Source organism: Globicephala melas, chromosome 16, assembly GCF_963455315.2.
Source record: "Globicephala melas chromosome 16, mGloMel1.2, whole genome shotgun sequence".
NCBI lineage: Eukaryota > Metazoa > Chordata > Mammalia > Artiodactyla > Delphinidae > Globicephala > Globicephala melas.
The window spans coordinates 69199413-69219051 of NC_083329.1; the positions used below are offsets into that span (position 1 = coordinate 69199413).

The 19639-nt window shown below is 40.6% G+C and overlaps 1 protein-coding gene and 1 long non-coding RNA gene across 2 annotated transcripts in view; one reads left to right on the top strand and one right to left on the bottom strand.

The window, feature by feature from the left end:
- Nucleotides 1–7472: 7472 nt before the first annotated feature.
- The window catches only part of LOC132593604 (uncharacterized), a 68218-nt gene continuing 56051 nt past the window's right edge, over nucleotides 7473–19639 (top strand). The window contains exon 1 of the long non-coding RNA XR_009559267.1: nucleotides 7473–7559. This is a non-coding gene — a long non-coding RNA (uncharacterized lncRNA). The remainder of the gene's footprint in view (nucleotides 7560–19639) is intronic.
- The window catches only part of ZNF365 (zinc finger protein 365), a 76766-nt gene continuing 69331 nt past the window's right edge, over nucleotides 12205–19639 (bottom strand). Inside the window, exon 4 of the mRNA XM_060286084.2 lies at nucleotides 12205–12829. Within this exon, the coding sequence (XP_060142067.1) occupies nucleotides 12632–12829 (198 nt within the window). The 3' untranslated portion in view covers nucleotides 12205–12631. The remainder of the gene's footprint in view (nucleotides 12830–19639) is intronic.

Below are 19639 nucleotides of genomic sequence, written 5' to 3' on the forward strand. Positions count from 1 at the left end.
GAATGTATTGTCACAGAGCCATGCAAATGCAAACATAGCCCAAAAGTTGAGCACAAGTAGCTTTAGAAACTGAGAGACACTGATATGACAGATACTTGATTATTCAGGAGCCTTCCATGTTTAAGCATCAAAAGCAAGCAAAGAAGCTTAAAGCGTGATTCATAGCATCAAAATGAATGAATTGCTTCTGAAAGTGTGATTTCCTTTTCTCAGTTCTGTACTGCTTTAGAATTACTGATTCCATTAAATTCAGGCCAGGTCACAGTGGAAAATAAGCCCAGCTTCTCTTCGGGGACTAAAGACTGGTTTCTTCAGGATACTCATTAATTCCTAGAAGTCCTTGATCTAAATTTGGTAAATACCCTCAACAACTTTCTGCTACTCAGTCATCTAACTGGTTAAAATAATCTAATCTTCACAGTCAACTTCTGCATCTTCATAATAACCCATAAATTGCCAAATGTTAAGGGCATTAGAACAAAGAAAATCCACAATTTTCATCACTTACAGCATTGAATCACGCAGTGAATTAATTTGAAAGTGTTATGGTTTGAATTCTGATGAATCATACAACAAAAGAAGAAAACACCAAACTTCTCTTTGGATTTAGGAAAAATCCCATAAAAACATATTTCTTTTTTCACTACAAGTGCCCTATATATGGCAAATTAATTCCACTTTTTTTTTTCAGGTTTAGAGCAAAGTTTTTAGATTATTTTACTTGCAGTAAATTGTATGCTCAATGGTAGGAAAATCTTTTTTCTCGTGAAAAGTCTCAGCCAGGCCAGACCCCTGTCAGGTTAGCCACTCAAGTAACCTTTGAGAAAAGGTTGAAGATTAAGAAAGAAAGTAAAAATACAGGATACACTGAGTGCAATGAGCAGGCTGGGCTACAACCAAGAAGCAGAAGATCTAGACCATGTGCTGAACATGCCACCAAATTAATTATGTGACCCTGACAATTAATGACTGCTCTTCTGATTGCAGCTATGTTATCTCTGACATCATGATCCTCCTACACCCCAGCTCTAAAATCATGACATTTCACTAGGACATGAACAATCCAGAGTTTGTATAAGAAAGCAGGAAAATGAATACATCTGTCAAATGCCAGTGAAATAGAGAAGAAGGGAGGAATAAAGCTACAATCAATTATTTGACTGGTTCTGTGTGCAGACTTGGTTAAAAGCATTACCTCAGTCCTCCCACCAACCTTGGGAGACAGATCAACCATCCATTCACTCAACAGCTATTCACTGAACATCTGCTCTGAGTTAGGCTATGTACCAGGAGTTTGGAATGTCACAGTAAACAGGATCAACATCCCTTACCTCCATGGAGCTTATATTCCAACAGTGGAGACAGATTATACAGAAAGTGATTTCATTTTGTTCGTCTTATGTGTTGTGAAGAAGTAGGACAGGGTGCTTAAAGTTGGTGACCATGTAACTGGGGCCTTAAATAATATGGAGATCATGTCAGGAAAGCTTTTTTGAAAAAGAAAATCATATTTACAATGAGATATTATGCATTAATAAAAATTGGCTAGACAGGGACATTAGACCCAAAGCAGAAAAGAACTTGATAGGTCCCAAAGGTATTGTAATCTTTACCCTACAGACTGGGCTTAGATGTATATTTGTCTTTTAAATCACCTGATTATCTCTTTGGTATTTAGCAGCTGGAGGGTGAGGTTTAATATTCGGTCTATTTGAGTTCAGAGACTTTTATTTTTCCTGATAAAGCATTCCTGGTTCCTCTTTGATGACTTGATGACTCCATCTACATCTTATTGGAATCAGGGTTTTGAGTTGGCCCCCAAATGCACACAGTTGAGCCTCCCATCTGCTGGAAGAAGACCTGTTGGTAGTAGATCATCCAGACGCATCCTTGAAAGGTTTGTGCAGAGCTGAGCAAGTTCATCTGCTGAGAATCCACAGCAGGGAGGATTGGTGAAGAGCTAGTGAAAGGCCTTTATCTTCCTTGTTCCCCAAAGATAGATTGAGAAAGTCTTCTTGCATTTTGCAAAACCTAAAGGAACACTGGGCATTATGTTTACATTGAGCAAAAGATCACCATTATGACTTATCTACCATATTTAAAGTTTCTAGTTACTGACTAACAACACTCCTAACCAACTGTTAACGTACCAAGTTGATTATAGTTATTATTAAACTGAAAGTTAAGAAATTGCTCACAAGAAACCAGCATCCTGTCATATACCAAAGCCGCACATATTTGTCCCAGTTCTTTCTCTCTAAGCGCAGATAAACATTTCCCCTTGTCAGGAGTCTTTTCAACATTTCAATGGCCTAGTGGGACGCTCTTTTGAGCCCAGAGGGCAATTACTAAAACTTAAGGTAAGTGGAGAAGGGAACAGAAAACATGATTGCCAGTCCAAACAAGTGAAGTCCAGGGGACGGCTTAAGTTGTGCATTAAGTATAATCTTTTGGCTTTGACAAGAAGGTGAGGTGACCAGTTATTAGCCATTCAAGTTGAACCCCAAGCAGCATGATTGGGATGGGAAGTAGGCGGCAGCCCAGCCCACAGTTTCTGGCATTTGAGAGCTTTGCAGGCAGGAACTTATCTTGAGCCTAGTAAAATGATTTGCTAGAGTGAAGTTGTTTGTTGGTTTGTTTTTGAATATGTGCATTTTTATTTTTTCCTCCCAAAATATTGCCAGAGTTTGATTAGGGCACTGGCTAATTGATCCACAACAAGGCCTCAGAAAGACTGAGAAACTGGTGTAGTTCATCTCCTCCTGCTGACTTTCCTGCACCTTTCCTCCCTCCATAGCTCAGCCCATGGTGCATAGCCATCCCAAGCTGGCAGAGATGGATCCCTAGCAGCTGTCAGGGAATCCTTCCCATCAGCAAGGTATTCAACAGATATTCAAAATAGGTGTAAATCTCCGTCTATAAATTCATGTGTTCAAGAAACATGATTTCCTTACATTCTGAGTAACCAGCCCACCAGGCTAGCAGGAATTTTAATGCAGCCATGCTTGGGCTGCTCCCAGGCTTCACACACAAGGTTTCTACAGAAGTGTGGGTCTAACAGAGTGCAGGGTTTTGTATGGTGTAGACGTATTGGGAAGACTCCTCCAGTATTTTGTCATCTGTCTACACTGGTTAGCACTCTCTCTGTGGCCCACTCAGGTTCCACCTCTGCTGCTTCCAGGCCAAGTATGGGGTGCGAATCTCTGGCAAAGTGAGCAGACCTGCAGCTGGGGTCTAGCCTACCTTGGTGCACACATAGCTTTCTCCTCCACAGGGCACAGTTACAGGGAGAAACACCCTACTCGCAGGAGCCACAAGCTGTGTTCCTGTCTCAGCCAAGGATAGCAGCTTTTTTCTTTCCTCATCCTTTCAAAAGCAGGCTGTCTCCTTCCTTGCCTTAAGCAAGAAATAACAAGCCTAACTACCTGTGTGAAATGAAAAGTGTAAAACATATAGAAAGCAAATACAATTGAGTTCCCCAGAGTAAGCTTCTAGCCGTGTGTGTGTGTGTGTGTGTGTGTGCGCGCGCGCGCACACGTGCACACACAGGAGGGGAAGTGGGGGCTATATCTAACTGGCTATCAGTTGAGGATCTCATTTACTCAATCCCCTTTGTATATTGGTTGGTGGTTGGATCCAACCCTGTACAAAATATTCCCCTGCACACTGGAGTTTGAGAATCACTGAGTTAAATCAAAGGAAGGAACAAGAAGAAAGTCTATTTACAAATGTCTAAAATCCTTACTAGTAAAAAGAAAATGGGTGGAGAATACGAAAATAGTCCAGTACTCCTGTTTGCCTGCATTTTGGCCTCGTTGGGTCTTCGTTGCTGCACGCGGGTTTTCTCTAGTTGAGGTAAGCGGGGGCTACTCTTCGTTGTGGCATGTGGGCTTCTCATTGCGGTAGCTTCTCTTGTTGCAGAGCACAGGCTCTAGGCGCGCAGGCTTCAGTAGTTGCAGCACATGGGCTCTAGGGCACACGGGCCTCAGTAGTTGTGGCACGCGGCCTCAGTAGTAGTGGCTCGCGGGCTTTAGAGCGCAGGCTCAGTAGTTGTGGCGCACGGGCTTAGTTGCTCTGTGGCATGTGGGATCTTCCCGGACCAGGGGTGGAACCCGTGTCCCCTGCCTTGGCAGACGGTTTCTTAACCACTGCGCCACCAGGGAAGTCCTGAATTATCCCACATGCCGCGGAGCAACTAAGCCCGTGCGCCACAACTACTGAGCCTGCGCTCTAGAGCCCGCGAGCTACAACTACTGAGGCCCGCGCACCTAGAGCTTGCGCTCCTCAATGGGAGAAGCCACCACAATGAGAAGCCCGTGCACCATAACGACAAGTAGCCCCCACTTACTGCAACTAAAGAAAGACTGTGCACAGCAAAGAAGACACAATGCAGCCCTAAATAAATAAATAAATTTATGAAATACATTGATGGGTTTGCTTATTATTGAAAGGATTAAAGGAGAGAATTTAGCTATTTTTCACAGGGATTAGATTCTAATTTAATTTTTTTGTTAAGTTTTTTTTCCCCTTTTCTGTTCTATAGTTTTGCTATGTATGGATTTATTATTTTCTCTTTAATCCTATTTGGTACTTGTAGAGCACATTCAATCCTAGGATTGTCTTTCTTCATTTCTGGAAAATTCAGCTGCTAATTTAATCAGAACTAATGTGATTTTACTGTGTTTCAATAAGTTATTCTTAAGGAGCAGTTACATGTGAGGCAGTGTATTTACTGGAATGGAATGGAGTGGGGTGGGGGGTGACTAAATCCTAGCATGCCAAGGGGAAAAGCTCGGAGTAGAACTGTGGCATGATAAGAAATATATCTGGTTTTTGTCTCTGGTTCCTGGTGCAGAGTTCCTAAGACCCTCGGAATTTCCTAAGTGATGGGAGTGTCTTTGGTTATTCATACAAGCCCTTTCAGCACACCTGAGTTTATGCAAATGAGGTGACTTAGGGTGGGGCCCCTTGACAGCCTCGGGATGGAGCTGGTCACAGAAAGACCAAGGGATTAGAGGGCTGGAGATTGAACTTCATAAAAACTCTTGAACAAGGAGATTTGATGAGCTTCCAGGTTGGTGAATATGTGGAGGTGCTGGAAGGGGTTGCACACCTGGAGAGAGCATAGAAGCTCCACGCTCCTTTTCCCATACCTTGTCCCATGCATGTCTCCTATCCTGTTGTTCCTGACTTGTGTTCTTAAATCAGTAAATGTTCCCCTGAGTTCTGTGACCCATTCTAGCAAGTGATCAAACCAGAGGAGGGGGTCATAGGAGCCCTGACTTATAACCGTTCGGTCAGAAGTACAGGTGACAACCTGTACTTGCGGTTGGCATGTAAAGTAGGGGCAGTCTTGTGGGACTGAGCTGTTAACCTGTGGGATCTGACGCTCTCTCCAGGAAGATAGTGTCAGAGTTGAGTTAAACTTGTGGACACGCAGTCAGTCTCTGCTAAGAATTGTAGAACTGTTTAGTGTGGGAAAAACACCCACATATTTGGTGACCAGAAATGAAGTGTTCTGAGTGTGAGTGTAGTGAATAAAGGAGAAACAGAAGAGTTTTTCCTAGAAGGATGATTGTAAGGAAAGCAGAGGCAGGGCATCACACCCAAGTCCTTCTTTAAAGAAGTACAATGGAGTTTCCTCACCTGCCATCATAACAATGTTCAGAAGTCACTCTCTCTTCAGAAAAGATCTTACTCAGGATCTTTGAAACAGCTGCCTGGCTGAAGCAGTGCTCCTCTTTTCCCTCTGTCTGGGGATAGCCCTGGAATTCCAGGAGCACCCAGGAACGCTGAGAGACTCAGCCAGCTCTACCAGTTCTTCCACTGCTGGGTTTGTGGCCCACAGGTGATAGAATGCCCTGCAGAAGCTAATTAAACTGACTTTTAAAGAATCCCATCATCCCAGTAGAAAAGTGTATTTGCTTTTGAAGCCTACTCTATGTCACAGTTCTGGGAGAGTCAGCTCTAAAAGATTCTGTTAGTTATGCAGACATGATTGTGTCTGTGAAGGAAAGTGTGGGTCTCTCTCTGGTGTGAAGAAGATAGTTGAGTCTGAACTTAGAGGCATAGGGGAGCCTTTGGATGACAGAAAAGATGTGTAGACAATGACTTGAATTACCTGACTTTGAATTTTTTAATATGAAATTGAAAGCCTTTCAGTGGGGCATGGCCCTCAGTTTGTGACAAGTTCCACCACTCCCGATTGCTTTGTACTTGGCTGGATTCACGCATTTATGATGACTGCCTGGCCTCCTTAGCATTTGAGTTCACGGACCCTCGGCCTACATGTAAAGCCAGCACTGTCTCTGGATTTATCCAAATCAATGAGGCAGAGAATCCTCCCCACACATTCCGTCTTCTCCTTTGACCATTCAGTCTTCTCTGATTTGTACTCCTTTCTGCCACCCCCAGCTTCAGAATTAATCTCTGTTATCCCTGTCAGCAGTATTTGTACCTCTCTTACAGCATAATACGGTCTGCCTCATATTACCATTTTGTATATATATATACCTATTACTTGTTAAACCATATCTCTGCAGAGACTTGGACAATGCCATGTCTTCATGAAGTGCCAAATAATTATTCTTTGACTTGTTCTCAGCTTGGATTGGCTCTGCCCCCTGTGGTGTCCAGAAGAACATAACCATTGTCACAGCTTCCAACACCACTGCTGCCTACCTCCATTTATATAAACCAGCCCCCTCCCCGCCCGGGGAGAACAAGACCAGGGTCAGATCACTCAGATCAAGTGATATTTGATTAAGTGAAACATCATGTGAGAAAAGAAAAGTATAGAATGTAATGGACTCTTATTTTTAAAAGGGAAATAGGCTTCCTCCTTGCTGCTGATGGATTGGGAGTAGGGGACCGTGAGCAATGAGTGTTTACATACAAAAACCAATTGCTTGTTCCATTCCTTTCAGTCTCTTAGGGTTCTGATTGGTTGCCGGTTATTTTAACAACAAAGCTCAAGCCACCCAACCAGGTGATGGCTCTCTCACCATCCCAGATCACTTTGGAACACTAGGCAAGGTTCATTAGTGCCTTTTCAGCTATGAAATAGGAATAAGTGTATCACTGTCATGAATGGAGCTAGGAGAATGAATAGATCAAAACAAAACCACAAGCAGTGCTATGCTACATTCATTTAAATAAAGAGAGCCACCATACTTTCCCAGGCAAGAAACAGAAATTGCATTAATGTGCTGTTAATTGCAAGCAGGACTATATCACTTTGACTTTTTATTCAGTTCAAATTTTTGTTACCCCATATTAAAAATCATATACTTCTCTGCATTTCCCTAAGTATTTTAATTGGTACATTTTAGTCTGGATGTGTGTACATTCTCTGTTACCTCCCATCTGGGTGTAATTTTCCATAGTCTCCCCTGATGATCTGCATTTTCTCCTTCAAGTCCCGCCTCTAAACCCACTTCTGTGGATCTTGCCTTCACATTATGCCATTAAAAGCTCCAGCTGGAAGGAAGTGCCTCTGAATGGAGTCCAAGAGAAGAAACAAAGAAGATGGAAACCAGATGCCTTGAAGTCATCCCTGTGTGAGTCATCATTTTCTCCTGGAAAGTGTCTATCTCAATGCTGTGCCTCTCTTCAATTTGAAGCCCAGTAGAGAGAAACCCTCCCTCAATCTATGTGTGTTTTAGCCGTCCTCAGTAGACTGATATATTCTGAATGCTATTGGCATACAGTAAATATATACGTAGTACTAGCAATAACAAATAAATATTTGTTAGGTTTTAGATCCAACATAAGATAGTCATTTCCTTCATGGGTCATTCCCAGAGTAACTTTGAGAAATAACTTTTAAAACTCTTCAAGAATGGTATTCAGTTAAGCCAGTGGTTAAAAAAAATGTAATTGGCAACATCTAAACTTGTTTAAATATAAATATATCTGTTCAGGACTGAACACATGACTTTACGTATGCTCCCATTCAAAATTCTGCTGAAGAGTCAGTAAAGGGAATAAATTGATAACCATGCTGAAGATTAAAAAAAGAACTATCAGCAGAGGTTTTGACAATTTTCTGGAAGATAGAAAGGAAGTGAACAGTACTGGTGGATAAAACAGAGCAAAGGAAACAGCATCCCAGATTTTCTCAGGAGAAGGCTGTGGAAAGGGTGGAAATGTTCATTCCAAAGAAGCCTTGGAGAATCTCCACATTGGGCATTAGCATGCTCAGAACTCAGGACTGGAAGAGGAGCCAAAAGCAAGGTTATCCAGAGAAGGGCTGTATCATGTGGTCTTTCTCATCCTTCCGCACCTTTCTCATACATGCAGATGAAGTGCAGATTTGGAAACCCTCACCTCCTCCCCAGATCTGCTCTTTTAAGAAGATAAGATTGCTGCCTGGACAGAACTAAGGCTCCTTGTATGGGATTTGGCATTCCACAGTGAAGCCCTCCGTTCTGGGTGTTTTGTGGGGAAAAGAATACCATTTGCATGATCCCATATGCTTGCACCCTAAAGGGAAGTTTGTCAGTTGACATGTCCCACCCATATATGCAGCCAGTACCCATCTTCAAAGGGAAATGCCTACCAAGGAAACCTACCTATCCAGTGGCAGAGAAGAGACTGCACCAGACACACCCAGCCACCTTTGTTAAGTACCCAGTCCTTCCTTCATAAATATAAACAAACAGCTTGAATGATCAAGCTGACAGAAGTGGGAAATGTGGGGGTGAAAGGGAATTCATGAATATGATGTCAGAGGATACTATCTGAAACCAAAGTCTCAAGAAACAGAAATTTAAGTACAGGTATCCCCTGCTTTTCAGAAGTTTGCTTTACACCCCTTCACTTTTACGAAACACCTACATTAATACCTGTTTTCACTAACCGAAAGAAATCTGAAGAGAATTTTTGCTTGTACAAAAAAAGGTGAAAAGCGAAAGTAGAATAGCATTCAGTGTTTGTTTTGCAGAGAGCCGTGGTAGAGGCAGTGCACCCTGAGCAGTGAGAGTGGCATTGTCAAACTCCTTTCCTGGAACTACACTCAGCATCTCAGCGTCAAGCCACCAGAGCTTTGAACTGTGTCTGTGCTTTATCTCAGTTTATTTTGTGTATCCGTTAGCAAGATGCATCCTAAGCTTTCTCCACTTTACACCATTTCAGCTTGCAAAAGATTTCTTAGGAATGCTCTGCTTTCAAATAGTGGGGGAACCTTGTATATTGTTTAAAGTTATAATTGTCATTGTGGTTTGCCATCTCATATCCATTTCCTCTTCATGTGGCCAACAGAACTCTTATCTTAGTTTGGGGTAACTGTTCCTCTTCCACTCTTAGTCTCCATGGTTTGGGTGAATCTGAATGTAACCTCTGTTCCCAGGATGGAATATAGGACCTAGGCCAAGGCCAGAGTGTGAGATCCATGCCCTTGGCCACAATCACTGGTTTTGAATTGAGCAAGCCAAGCTCATCTGCTTGGAAATACTCCTTTCCTCCTTCTCAATTCCATGGGAGGAGCATACGTCTACATTTTATTGATTTGGGGTACAGTCATTTGACTTTCTTTGGCTAATGGTATATGCTTGTGCATCTGGTCTTGTGCTCTTGCACCTTCATCATCACCATGAGAACATGCTTGGGGTAGGTCATTTGTCCCAGGAGGAAGATGAGAGACACAAGGAACACCATTGAGCTATCCTAGCCCAGAGTTGTAAGCAGTCCCAACCAAGATCAGCAAAGCTACGCAGCCATGTCCAACATAGATCAGCTGACTTCAGCCAACCCACACATATATGAGTTAAATACTTACCATTGTACACCACTGAGATTGTGTGTGTATGTTTTAACTCAACATTATTGTGGCCACAGTTAAATAGCACACAATAAAGACACATGCTAGTCTGGAATCTAAGACAGTATGACCCTATGGCTCCTGCAGCTTTGCCCACCACATAGAATTTAAGGATGAAGCTTACAGACTGCAGAGAGCTGAGCTGAAATCGAGTTCTGCTCACATTGTTTGAACTCTGAATTCAGCCTTCCTAATGCCTCTGATGTTCTTGTTTATATGAGCCAATAAATTCCCTTTTTATTGCTCAAATCAGATTGATTTGGCTTTTCTTCCACTTGCAATCAGAAGAATCTTAAGTGATACAAAAATTAATTCCTCATCTTGTATGGCAGGGGTCCCCAAGCCCCAGGCCACAGACCACTATGGGTCTGTGGCCTGTTAGGAACCAGGCCGCACAGCAGGAGGTGAAGGGCGGGCGAGGGAGCAAAGCTTCATCTGGGGCTCCCCATTGCTCGCATCACCACCTGAACCATCCCCCGCCCCACCCCCATCCATGGAAAAATTATCTTCCATGAAACTGGTCCCTGGTGTCAGAAAGGTTGGGGACCGCTTTTGTATGGCAGAGTCAATCCAGTGTTTAAAGTAGGTAAATCAAGAGATTAAATTATAGGCATATTTTCTGGACCTAATAGAGATAAATATGGGAAAGGATTGAAGTCAGAAATAAACAAACATGGTTACATATGATTACTGGAGAGGGAGTATGACAAAGCAATGAGGTACTCGTTTTTTTTAATCTTCTATAGGTCTGTGCTGTCCAATGCACAGCCATTAGCCACAGGTGGCTATTCAAATTTAAATTAGTTAAAATTAAATAAAATTTCAAATGCAGTTCCTCATTCACAGTAGCAGCATTTCTAGTGCTCTATAACTACACATAGCTAGTAGCTACCATACTGGATAGTGCAGATACAGAATATGTCCATCACTGCAGGAAGTTCAGTTGGACAACACTGTAGTAGCAGAATGTCAAAGAGTCACTGTGTAAAGTCAATTAATTAAAAACAGAAGTTAAATATACCACTCAAAATTGTACTTTAGGGGTTTAAGGGTACAGGCCCTGGAGATAAACTGCTTGGGTTCAAATCCCAGCTCTGACACTTACACATTATAGAACATTGAGCAATTTACTGATCTTTCTATCCTTCAACTCTCTTACCTAGAAATGGCAAAATACACACAGACCTATCTCACAGGGTTGTTTTGAGGATTGAATAAGCTAATATATATGTTATTATATATTTTGTGCTTCCAAGAATGTCTAGCATTTGGTAAACACTCAGTAATTATTATTATTTTAATTTTCTATCCTTCTGTAAGTCAGACTTTACCATGTACACGTTTTAAATTATATGTATATATTTGAGACATATCAGTATTTATATATAATATGTCATATTTAATATTTTATATGTGATATATAAACACACATGTATCTCAGCTCCAGTTCATAGGATATAAGTACTTCATTTTCTTCTTTATACATTTCTACATCTTCTAAATTTCTATACCAATTGTGTATTGTCTTTATGATCAGAAAAAACAAAGTTTTTATTTTTAAAGACACCAACATATTTGAAATGAATGATGTGCTACATCTGGATCATTTGCTTTTGCTGATTTGGTCCACAGAGGCCCATTATATAATCTTTGTCATTAGTCATTTGGGGCTTCGTGACCTCTTCTTACACTATTACAAAATCCTCCTGGCTAGTCCCCTGCCCTGTGCAGCTCTGCTCCAGCCTCCAAGTCTAGTCTCCACAGTGCTGCCAGAGTGATCTTTCTACAGCACAACACTTATAACACTCCCCTACTTAAAACCTGTCAATGTTTTCCCATCCTTTACAAGTTGAGTGTCCAGTCGAGGGCATGACCCATCAAAGCCTTCCCATTCTAATCTGGCCTACCTTTCCAGTCTCCTACCACTGCCCTCCCTGCAACCCCCATAGCCATCCAAGCCTCTACACACAGGCTGAAAGGAGGAACATTCTTCTACACCTTTTCCATCTAGGGAAGTCCCGTTTATTCTGCAAGACTCACCTAACACCTGCCTTCTGTGAAGGGTTTCTTATCTCCAAAGCAGAGTTCAGAGCTCCCAATCCAGCCTCTGACTCAGAGCCTTTTCTACCACACAGCAATCATTTGTTTACATTCTCCACTCACCCTCAACTATGTGCTCCTTGAGGGTGTGGCATCTTTGCCTTCCTGTATCAAGCCCAGAAATTGACCCCATGTAATGTTCAATAAATGGTTATTGCACAAATTCAGGAAGAAATTATTTTTAAAATAACTTTTATTGTCTTACTAAAACAATAAGGTTCACAGTAGAATTAAAAAGTTCAGATAAATCAGAAGCAGAAAATGTAAAGCACACAAATCCCACTTCTCAGTAACATTTAACATCTGGGTAAATTCCATAGGCTACTTTAAAAGTTTCACACTTTCTTCATTCATGGAACCCTCAATGTTTCGGTAATTTTTTCTGGTACTTTAAACCAATATAAATTACGTTTATTATGTAGTTAGGTCCAAACCACTTAATAGTAGTAGTTCCCACAGTGTCCAGGGGTGTTGCTGTGTTTCTCTTGAAATTTTAAAATATCCTGGGGGCCTCCTGTGAGTTCACTGCAGTGCCCCAGGATGCCTTGGCACACAGTTTGGGAACCACTAGTCTAAACTATCTAAAAGAACCTTTTTTTTCACTTTCTTTTTTATTGATGTATAGTTGATGTACAATATTATATGTTACAGGTGTATAATATAGTGATTTACAATTTTTTTTGTCAATCCCAAAGTCTCTAAAAGAGCCTTTTAAAAGAAAATATGGGCTTCCCTGATGGCGCAGTGGTTGAGAGTCCACCTGCCGATGCAGGGGACACAGGTGCCCCGGTCCAGGAAGATCCCACATGCCGCGGAGCGGCTGGGTCCGTGAGCCATGGCCGCTGAGCCTGCGCGTCCGGAGCCTGTTCTCCGCAACGGGAGAGGCCACAACAGTGAGAGGCCCGCGTACTGCCAAAAAAAAAAAAAAAAAAAAAAGTATACCATTATATTATACGAACTATTTTGTTAACCTGTAATTTCTAGTTAATAATAAGTGGAAAAAAAAACTTCCCTTCTTGGTAACTGCTTATCTAACAATACCTAATATTTGATGAGTACTTAATATGTTCCTTGTAAGGAAAGTATAATACTATATCATTATTCTCATGGAACTGAGGCACTGAGAATTTAACAAACTTGTTCAAAGTCCCACAGCTAGTTAATGGCACAACCTGATTATAAACCGTGGAAATCAGATTCTAGAATCCCTACTTTTAACTACTTCACTCTAATGCCTTTTAACATTCACAGCATTATTTCTATGGGGGAGTCAAGATACAGTGGTATTCTATTGTAAAGATATAATTTATTTCACCAAATCCCAAATATTAGACATTTAAATTGTTTCCAATTTTTCACTGTTCTCAAGAACCTCGAATTGAACATCTTTGTAACTAAATCAATCCCTGCATGCTTTTCTGTATATTTCCTTGGGGAAAATTTTGTAGAGGTAGAATTATTTTGTCAAAGGGTAATACATGCAAAATCTAAGGGTTTTGGGACATATTTTCAAGTTATTCTACCAGATAAGTTGGATAAATTTCTATTTCACTGTTTTTTCTCATCCTCACTAATACTGAATATTTTCATTAGTTAAAAAAATCATTACCAATAAATTAAGGAATAAAGATTGTAGCTTATTGCCCTGTTAATTTGCACTGCTTGATATTTAATAAGGTTGAGCATAGTTATCTTAATAACCAGAATTTATATTTTACTTTGGAAGAAAGAGGCAAAGCCTTAGAAGCAAGATGACAGCTGGAACATGATTGGAAGAGCCCCTTGCTGGACCTTCCTAGGTTGCATTCACACTCAACTCAAGCTACTCAACAGCCCGTGTCCCATGTTGCTTTGGCGATGAGAATGATGCTCATTATAACACAGTCTCCATTCTCCAATATGCCATCATTTCTGCCTCCTAGTTTTCCTAAGGCAGGAAAATATACTCTCGTTTTAGAAACACTTTCATTACAAAGAATGGATTTGTGGAATAATGGAGAAAATGATAGACAAGGATTCAGGCGACTTTGAGTGTAGGCCTGCTGTGACCATAGGAGAATCATTTAAATTCTCTTAGTTTCAACTTGTCTACCAAAATGGCCAGTGCTTCTCAGACTTTTCACAGAAACCATCCAAAGATACAAGAGAATGAAAATTTATTCCTAAGGTTAGTACCTGGGATGTATTAACCCAAAGAGACCCATTGCAGGTGTGCAGCTTTTCTCTTTGTTAAAATTCAGGCCAAAACTGCCTTCTTTCCCTTAAAATATTGGTATTTTTAATCGATAAACATGTTTTGTTTGCTCTTTTTGTTTGCTGTTTTTTCTCAAATAGAGTTGGTGCTCTGGGAAGATGTACCATAATTTAATATGTATCTTCAGGGACCCTGACACACTGCCATGTATTCCACTTTGAGAAACAAGAAATTCTTTCCAAGATTTTTTCAATCTTGGTCAGTGTAAGAGTCTAGAGAACACGATTTGCTCTTTAGTTAACCATAAAATTTGAGGTCATTATTCTGAGGGTGATTAATTTTCCTGGGGGTGTAGGCAGGAGGGTCAGCATTTTTCCTTCCCGTCAAGTCCTTTGGTCCCTGATGCAGAGATGACCCTCCAGTCAGCCCAGACTATACCTGACCATCACCGAATAGGATGACAATTTAGGTCCACATGCTAAAATCACAGATCATCATCATCATCATCCTACCTTCACCCCGAAAGCTACATGCAGCTTCCTTCTTTCTACTCTGAATTTGTTTAATGATAGAAGTGATGTGATGCAGTAATGGAGAAATTCTGTTCTTGGCATAGAAAGATCTAAGCTGACTTATTAGATCTTGGGCAAATCACAGCTTTCCTGAAACTCAGTTTCTGCACTAGCAAAATAGGAATAATAGTGGTTCTTACCCTCCCTACCTAACAGGTGTATGGTGAGGAACATATAAGCAAACCTTGGGGCTGGGAGTAGGTATTATTTTTATTACTTAGGAATCCATCCTTAATCCAGAATGAACAAAACATTAGTTATCATGACAATCCTTCAGTTTGGAATGTTGGTTGTTGGGAACTGCATTCCAGCTGTGAGAAGGCTGAACCCTTAGCTGGATATTGTTTCAGACCTGCCTGTACAAGTGCTCACCTGACACAGGAGGAAACCCTTTTGGAAACAATGATACGCATTGTTGAACCGGATGGGGCAAGAAGGGGAATGTCAGTAACAATACATGAACCCTAGCCAGGCCCCTGTGCAGTAAGAAAAGCTCTTTCTCCTGTGATTCCATTTTCTGATTAAGAAGTAACACTAAGCTGTAAGATTTAGAACTCCTGAGGCATCTAAGCCTCAAAGCTCTCCAGGGACAGGCAGTAAATGCCTCAGCAGGTCACAGAGAATGAAGACTGGAGCCTCTGGACCAGCTTCCACCTCTTTGCTGCCACCAGTCCTCACCCTTGTCCTCCACTGAACAAGTCGTACCAGGGAGAAGTAGGAGCCAAGCTTCATCTCACTGCCAAGCGATGAGGACCCTTGAGGCTAAATTAGACAAGCTATTAACTAGCAACTCAAATTGAGCAACTCCAGTGAAGAGACAAGCACAGACGGAGATCACAAGCAAAACAAGGACAAAAATCACAATAAGATGGCAAACATAGCCGTCACAGCAATCAGAGGGAAAAGGGAGTTTCAAGACCCAAATCAGAACAAGCAGGAAATAAAGTGATCACAGGAAAAAGAAGTGACCAAACCCCTCCCCATTATCTTACATGGATAGAAGACACTCACAGTGTAGCTTTCCCCAGTGTGTAGCCGTTATTTTCCAGGTGCTTTCTGTACCTAAGCTTCATTTGGCACAGGCTTAAGATTATAAGCCTGAAAGCTGGGCAATGAGAAGCTGTCCTCAGTTGGGAAAAACAGCAAATTCACAGATTTTTCTCAGATTTGCTGAGTTCACCCCTCTTGTTCCCCCAAATTAACAGTTTGTTTCAGAAAAAATTTCTTGCCTTTAGACATATGATGAACATAGAAAAATGAACTTAACGTCATGGGAGTGTATGCATTTCCTAAGGTAGAACAAGTCTCAAATATTAATTTCATTTACCAAGAATAATATCCAGGAAATGTTAATTTAAGTACAAGTCACACATTTTAAAATTATTCTTCCCAAGGATCATACACCATGATCAAGTGGGGTTTATTCCAGGAATGCAAGGATTCTTCAATATACGCAAATCTATCAATGTGATAAACCATATTAACAAACTGAAGGAGAAAAACCATATGATCATCTCAATAGATGCAGAGAAAGCTTTTGACAAAATTCAACACCCATTTATGATAAAAACCCTGCAGAAAGTAGGCATAGAGGGAACTTTCCTCAACATAATAATGGCCATATATGACAAGCCCACAGCAAACATCATCCTCAATGGTGAAAAACTGAAAGCATTTCCACTAAGATCAGGAACAAGACAAGGTTGCCCACTCTCACCACTCTTATTCAACATAGTTTTGGAAGTTTTAGCCACAGCAATCAGAGAAGAAAAGGAAATAAAAGGAATCCAAATCGGAAAAGAAGAAGTAAAGCTGTCACTGTTTGCAGATGACATGATCCTATACATAGAGAACCCTAAAGATGCTACCAGAAAACTACTAGAGCTAATCAATGAATTTGGTAAAGTGGCAGGATACAAAATTAATGCACAGAAATCTCTGGCATTCCTATATACTAATGATGAAAAATCTGAAAGTGAAATCAAGAAAACACTCCCATTTACCATTGCAACAAAAAGAATAAAATATCTAGGAATAAACCTACCTAAGGAGACAAAAGATCTGTATGCAGAAAATTATAAGACACTGATGAAAGAAATTAAAGATGATACAAATAGATGGAGAGATATACCATGTTCTTGGATTGGAAGAATCAACATTGTGAAAATGACTCTACTACCGAAAGCAATCTATAGATTCAATGCAATCCCTATCAAACTACCACTGGCATTTTTCACAGAACTAGAACAAAAAATTTTGCAATTTGTATGGAAACACAAAAGACCCCGAATAGCCAAAGCAATCTTGAGAACGAAAGAAGGAACTGGAGGAATCAGGCTCCCAGACTTCAGACTATACTACAAAGCTACAGTTATCAAGACGGTATGGTACTGGCACAAAAACAGAAAGATAGATCAATGGAACAGGATAGAAAGCCCAGAGATAAACCCACGCACATATGGTCACCTTATCTTTGACAAAGGAGGCAGAAATGTACAGTGGAGAAAGGACAGCCTATTCAATAAGTGGTGCTGGGAAAACTGGACAGCTACATGTAAAAGTATGAGATTAGATCACTCCCTAACACCATACACAAAAATAAGCTCAAAATGGATTAAAGACCTAAATGTAAGGCCAGAAACTATCAAACTCTTAGAGGAAAACATAGGCAGAACACTCTATGACATAAATCACAGCAAGGTCCTTTTTGACCCACCTCCTAGAGAAATGGAAATAAAAACAAGAGTAAACAAATGGGACCTAATGAAACTTAAAAGCTTTTGTGCAGCAAAGGAAACCATAAAGAAGACCAAAAGACAACCCTCAGAATGGGAGAAAATATTTGCAAATGAAGCAACTGACAAAGGATTGATCTCCAAAATTTATAAGCAGCTCATGCAGCTTAATAACAAAAAAACAAACAACCCAATCCAAAAATGGGCAGAAGACCTACATAGACATTTCTCCAAAGAAGATATACAGAGTGCCAACAAACACATGAAAGAATGCTCAACATCACTAATCATGAGAGAAATGCAAATCAAAACTACAATGAGATATCATCTCACACCAGTCAGAATGGCCATCATCAAAAAATCTAGAAACAATAAATGCTGGAGAGGGTGTGGAGAAAAGGGAACCCTCTTACACTGTTGGTGGGAATGTAAATTGATACAGCCACTGTGGAGAACAGTATGGAGGTTCCTTAAAAAGCTACAAATAGAACTACCATATGATCCAGCAATCCCACTACTGGGCATATACCCTGAGAAAACCATAATTCAAAAAGAGTCATGTACCAAAATGTTCATTGCAGCCCTATTTACAATAGCCCAGAGATGGAAACAACCTAAGTGTCCATCATCGGATGAATGGATAAAGAAGATGTGGCACATATATACAATGGAATATTACTCAGCCATAAAAAGAGACGAAATTGAGCTATTTGTAATGAGGTGGATAGACCTAGAGTCTGTCATACAGAGTGAAGTAAGTCAGAAAGAGAGAGACAAATACCGTATGCTAACACATATATATGGAATCTAAGAAAAAAAAATGTCATGAAAAACCTAGGGGTGAAACAGGAATAAAGACACAGACTTACTAGAGAATGGACTTGAGGCTATGGGGAGGGGGAAGGGTAAACGGTGACAAAGCGATAAAGAGGCATGGACATATATACACTACCAAACGTAAGGTAGATAGCTAGTGGGAAGCAGCCGCATAGCACAGGGAGATCAGCTCGGTGCTTTGTGACCGCCTGGAGGGGTGGGATAGGGAGGGTGGGAGGGAGGGAGACGCAAGCGGGAAGAGATATGGGAACATATGTATATATATAACTGATTCATTTTGTTGTGAAGCTGAAACTAACATACCATTGTAAAGCAATTATACTCCAATAAAGATGTTTAAAAAAAAAAAAAAATTATTCTTCCCAGATTAGTTTCTTACTATCTTTAGTTATATGCATATGCCATGTCAGTTACTATTTTTTTATTTGTTCATTTCTTTCTTCATTTGGGGTGTTTTTGGTTTTTTGTTTGTTTGTTTTGTTTCTTTGTTTTTCCTTCTCCTAGCTTCATTTAGAGGGGGATAAGCAGCAGAATAGAATAGTGCTTAACAGCACAGCCTCTGGGGTCAAATGTCCAACTCTACCCCACAGGGCATAATTTGCCAGGCCCAGTATAGAATGAAAATGCAGGTCCCCTTGTGTAAAATTATTAAGAATTTCAAGACAGTGACCTCAGAGCATTAAACCAAATACAAAGCTGATCACAGGGCCCTGTGCGACTGACTGCCCAGGTCTCGTGTCCATGAAGTCGGCCCTGCTGTTTCATACTAACTGAGCCGTCACAAGCCTCCGTCTTCCTTTTTCTTTAATTAGAAACAATAATAGTACTTATTTCACAGAGTTGTGGAATTATTAAATCAGCTGATACTGTAAAGTGCTTTGCACATGCCTGGCACATATCAAGTGCTTAAACATTATTAACTGTTGCTATCACCAATTACCTGCTTATATCAGAATGCTCTTAAGAACCTCAATTAAAACAACAATAAGGATAAACAACAAAGTCCAAAGTATAGCACAGGGAACTATATTCAATATCCTGTAATAAACCGCAATAGAAAAGAAAAAAAACAAAATACGATACGACTATACACCTACTATAATGGCCAAAATCCAGAACACCGACAACACCAAATGTTGAAAAGATGTGGAGCAACAGGAACTCTTATTCATTGTTCATGGCAGTGCAGAATAGTACAGTCACTTTGGAAGACAGTTTGGCAGTTTCTTACAAAACTGAACATACTCTTACTATATGATCCAGCAGATTCAGCAACTGCAACTCCCTACCCAAAGGAGTTGAATCATCATCATCATCATCTTGTCTTCACCCTGAAAGCTGCACAAAAATTTGCAAACAGATGTTTATAGCAGCTTTATTC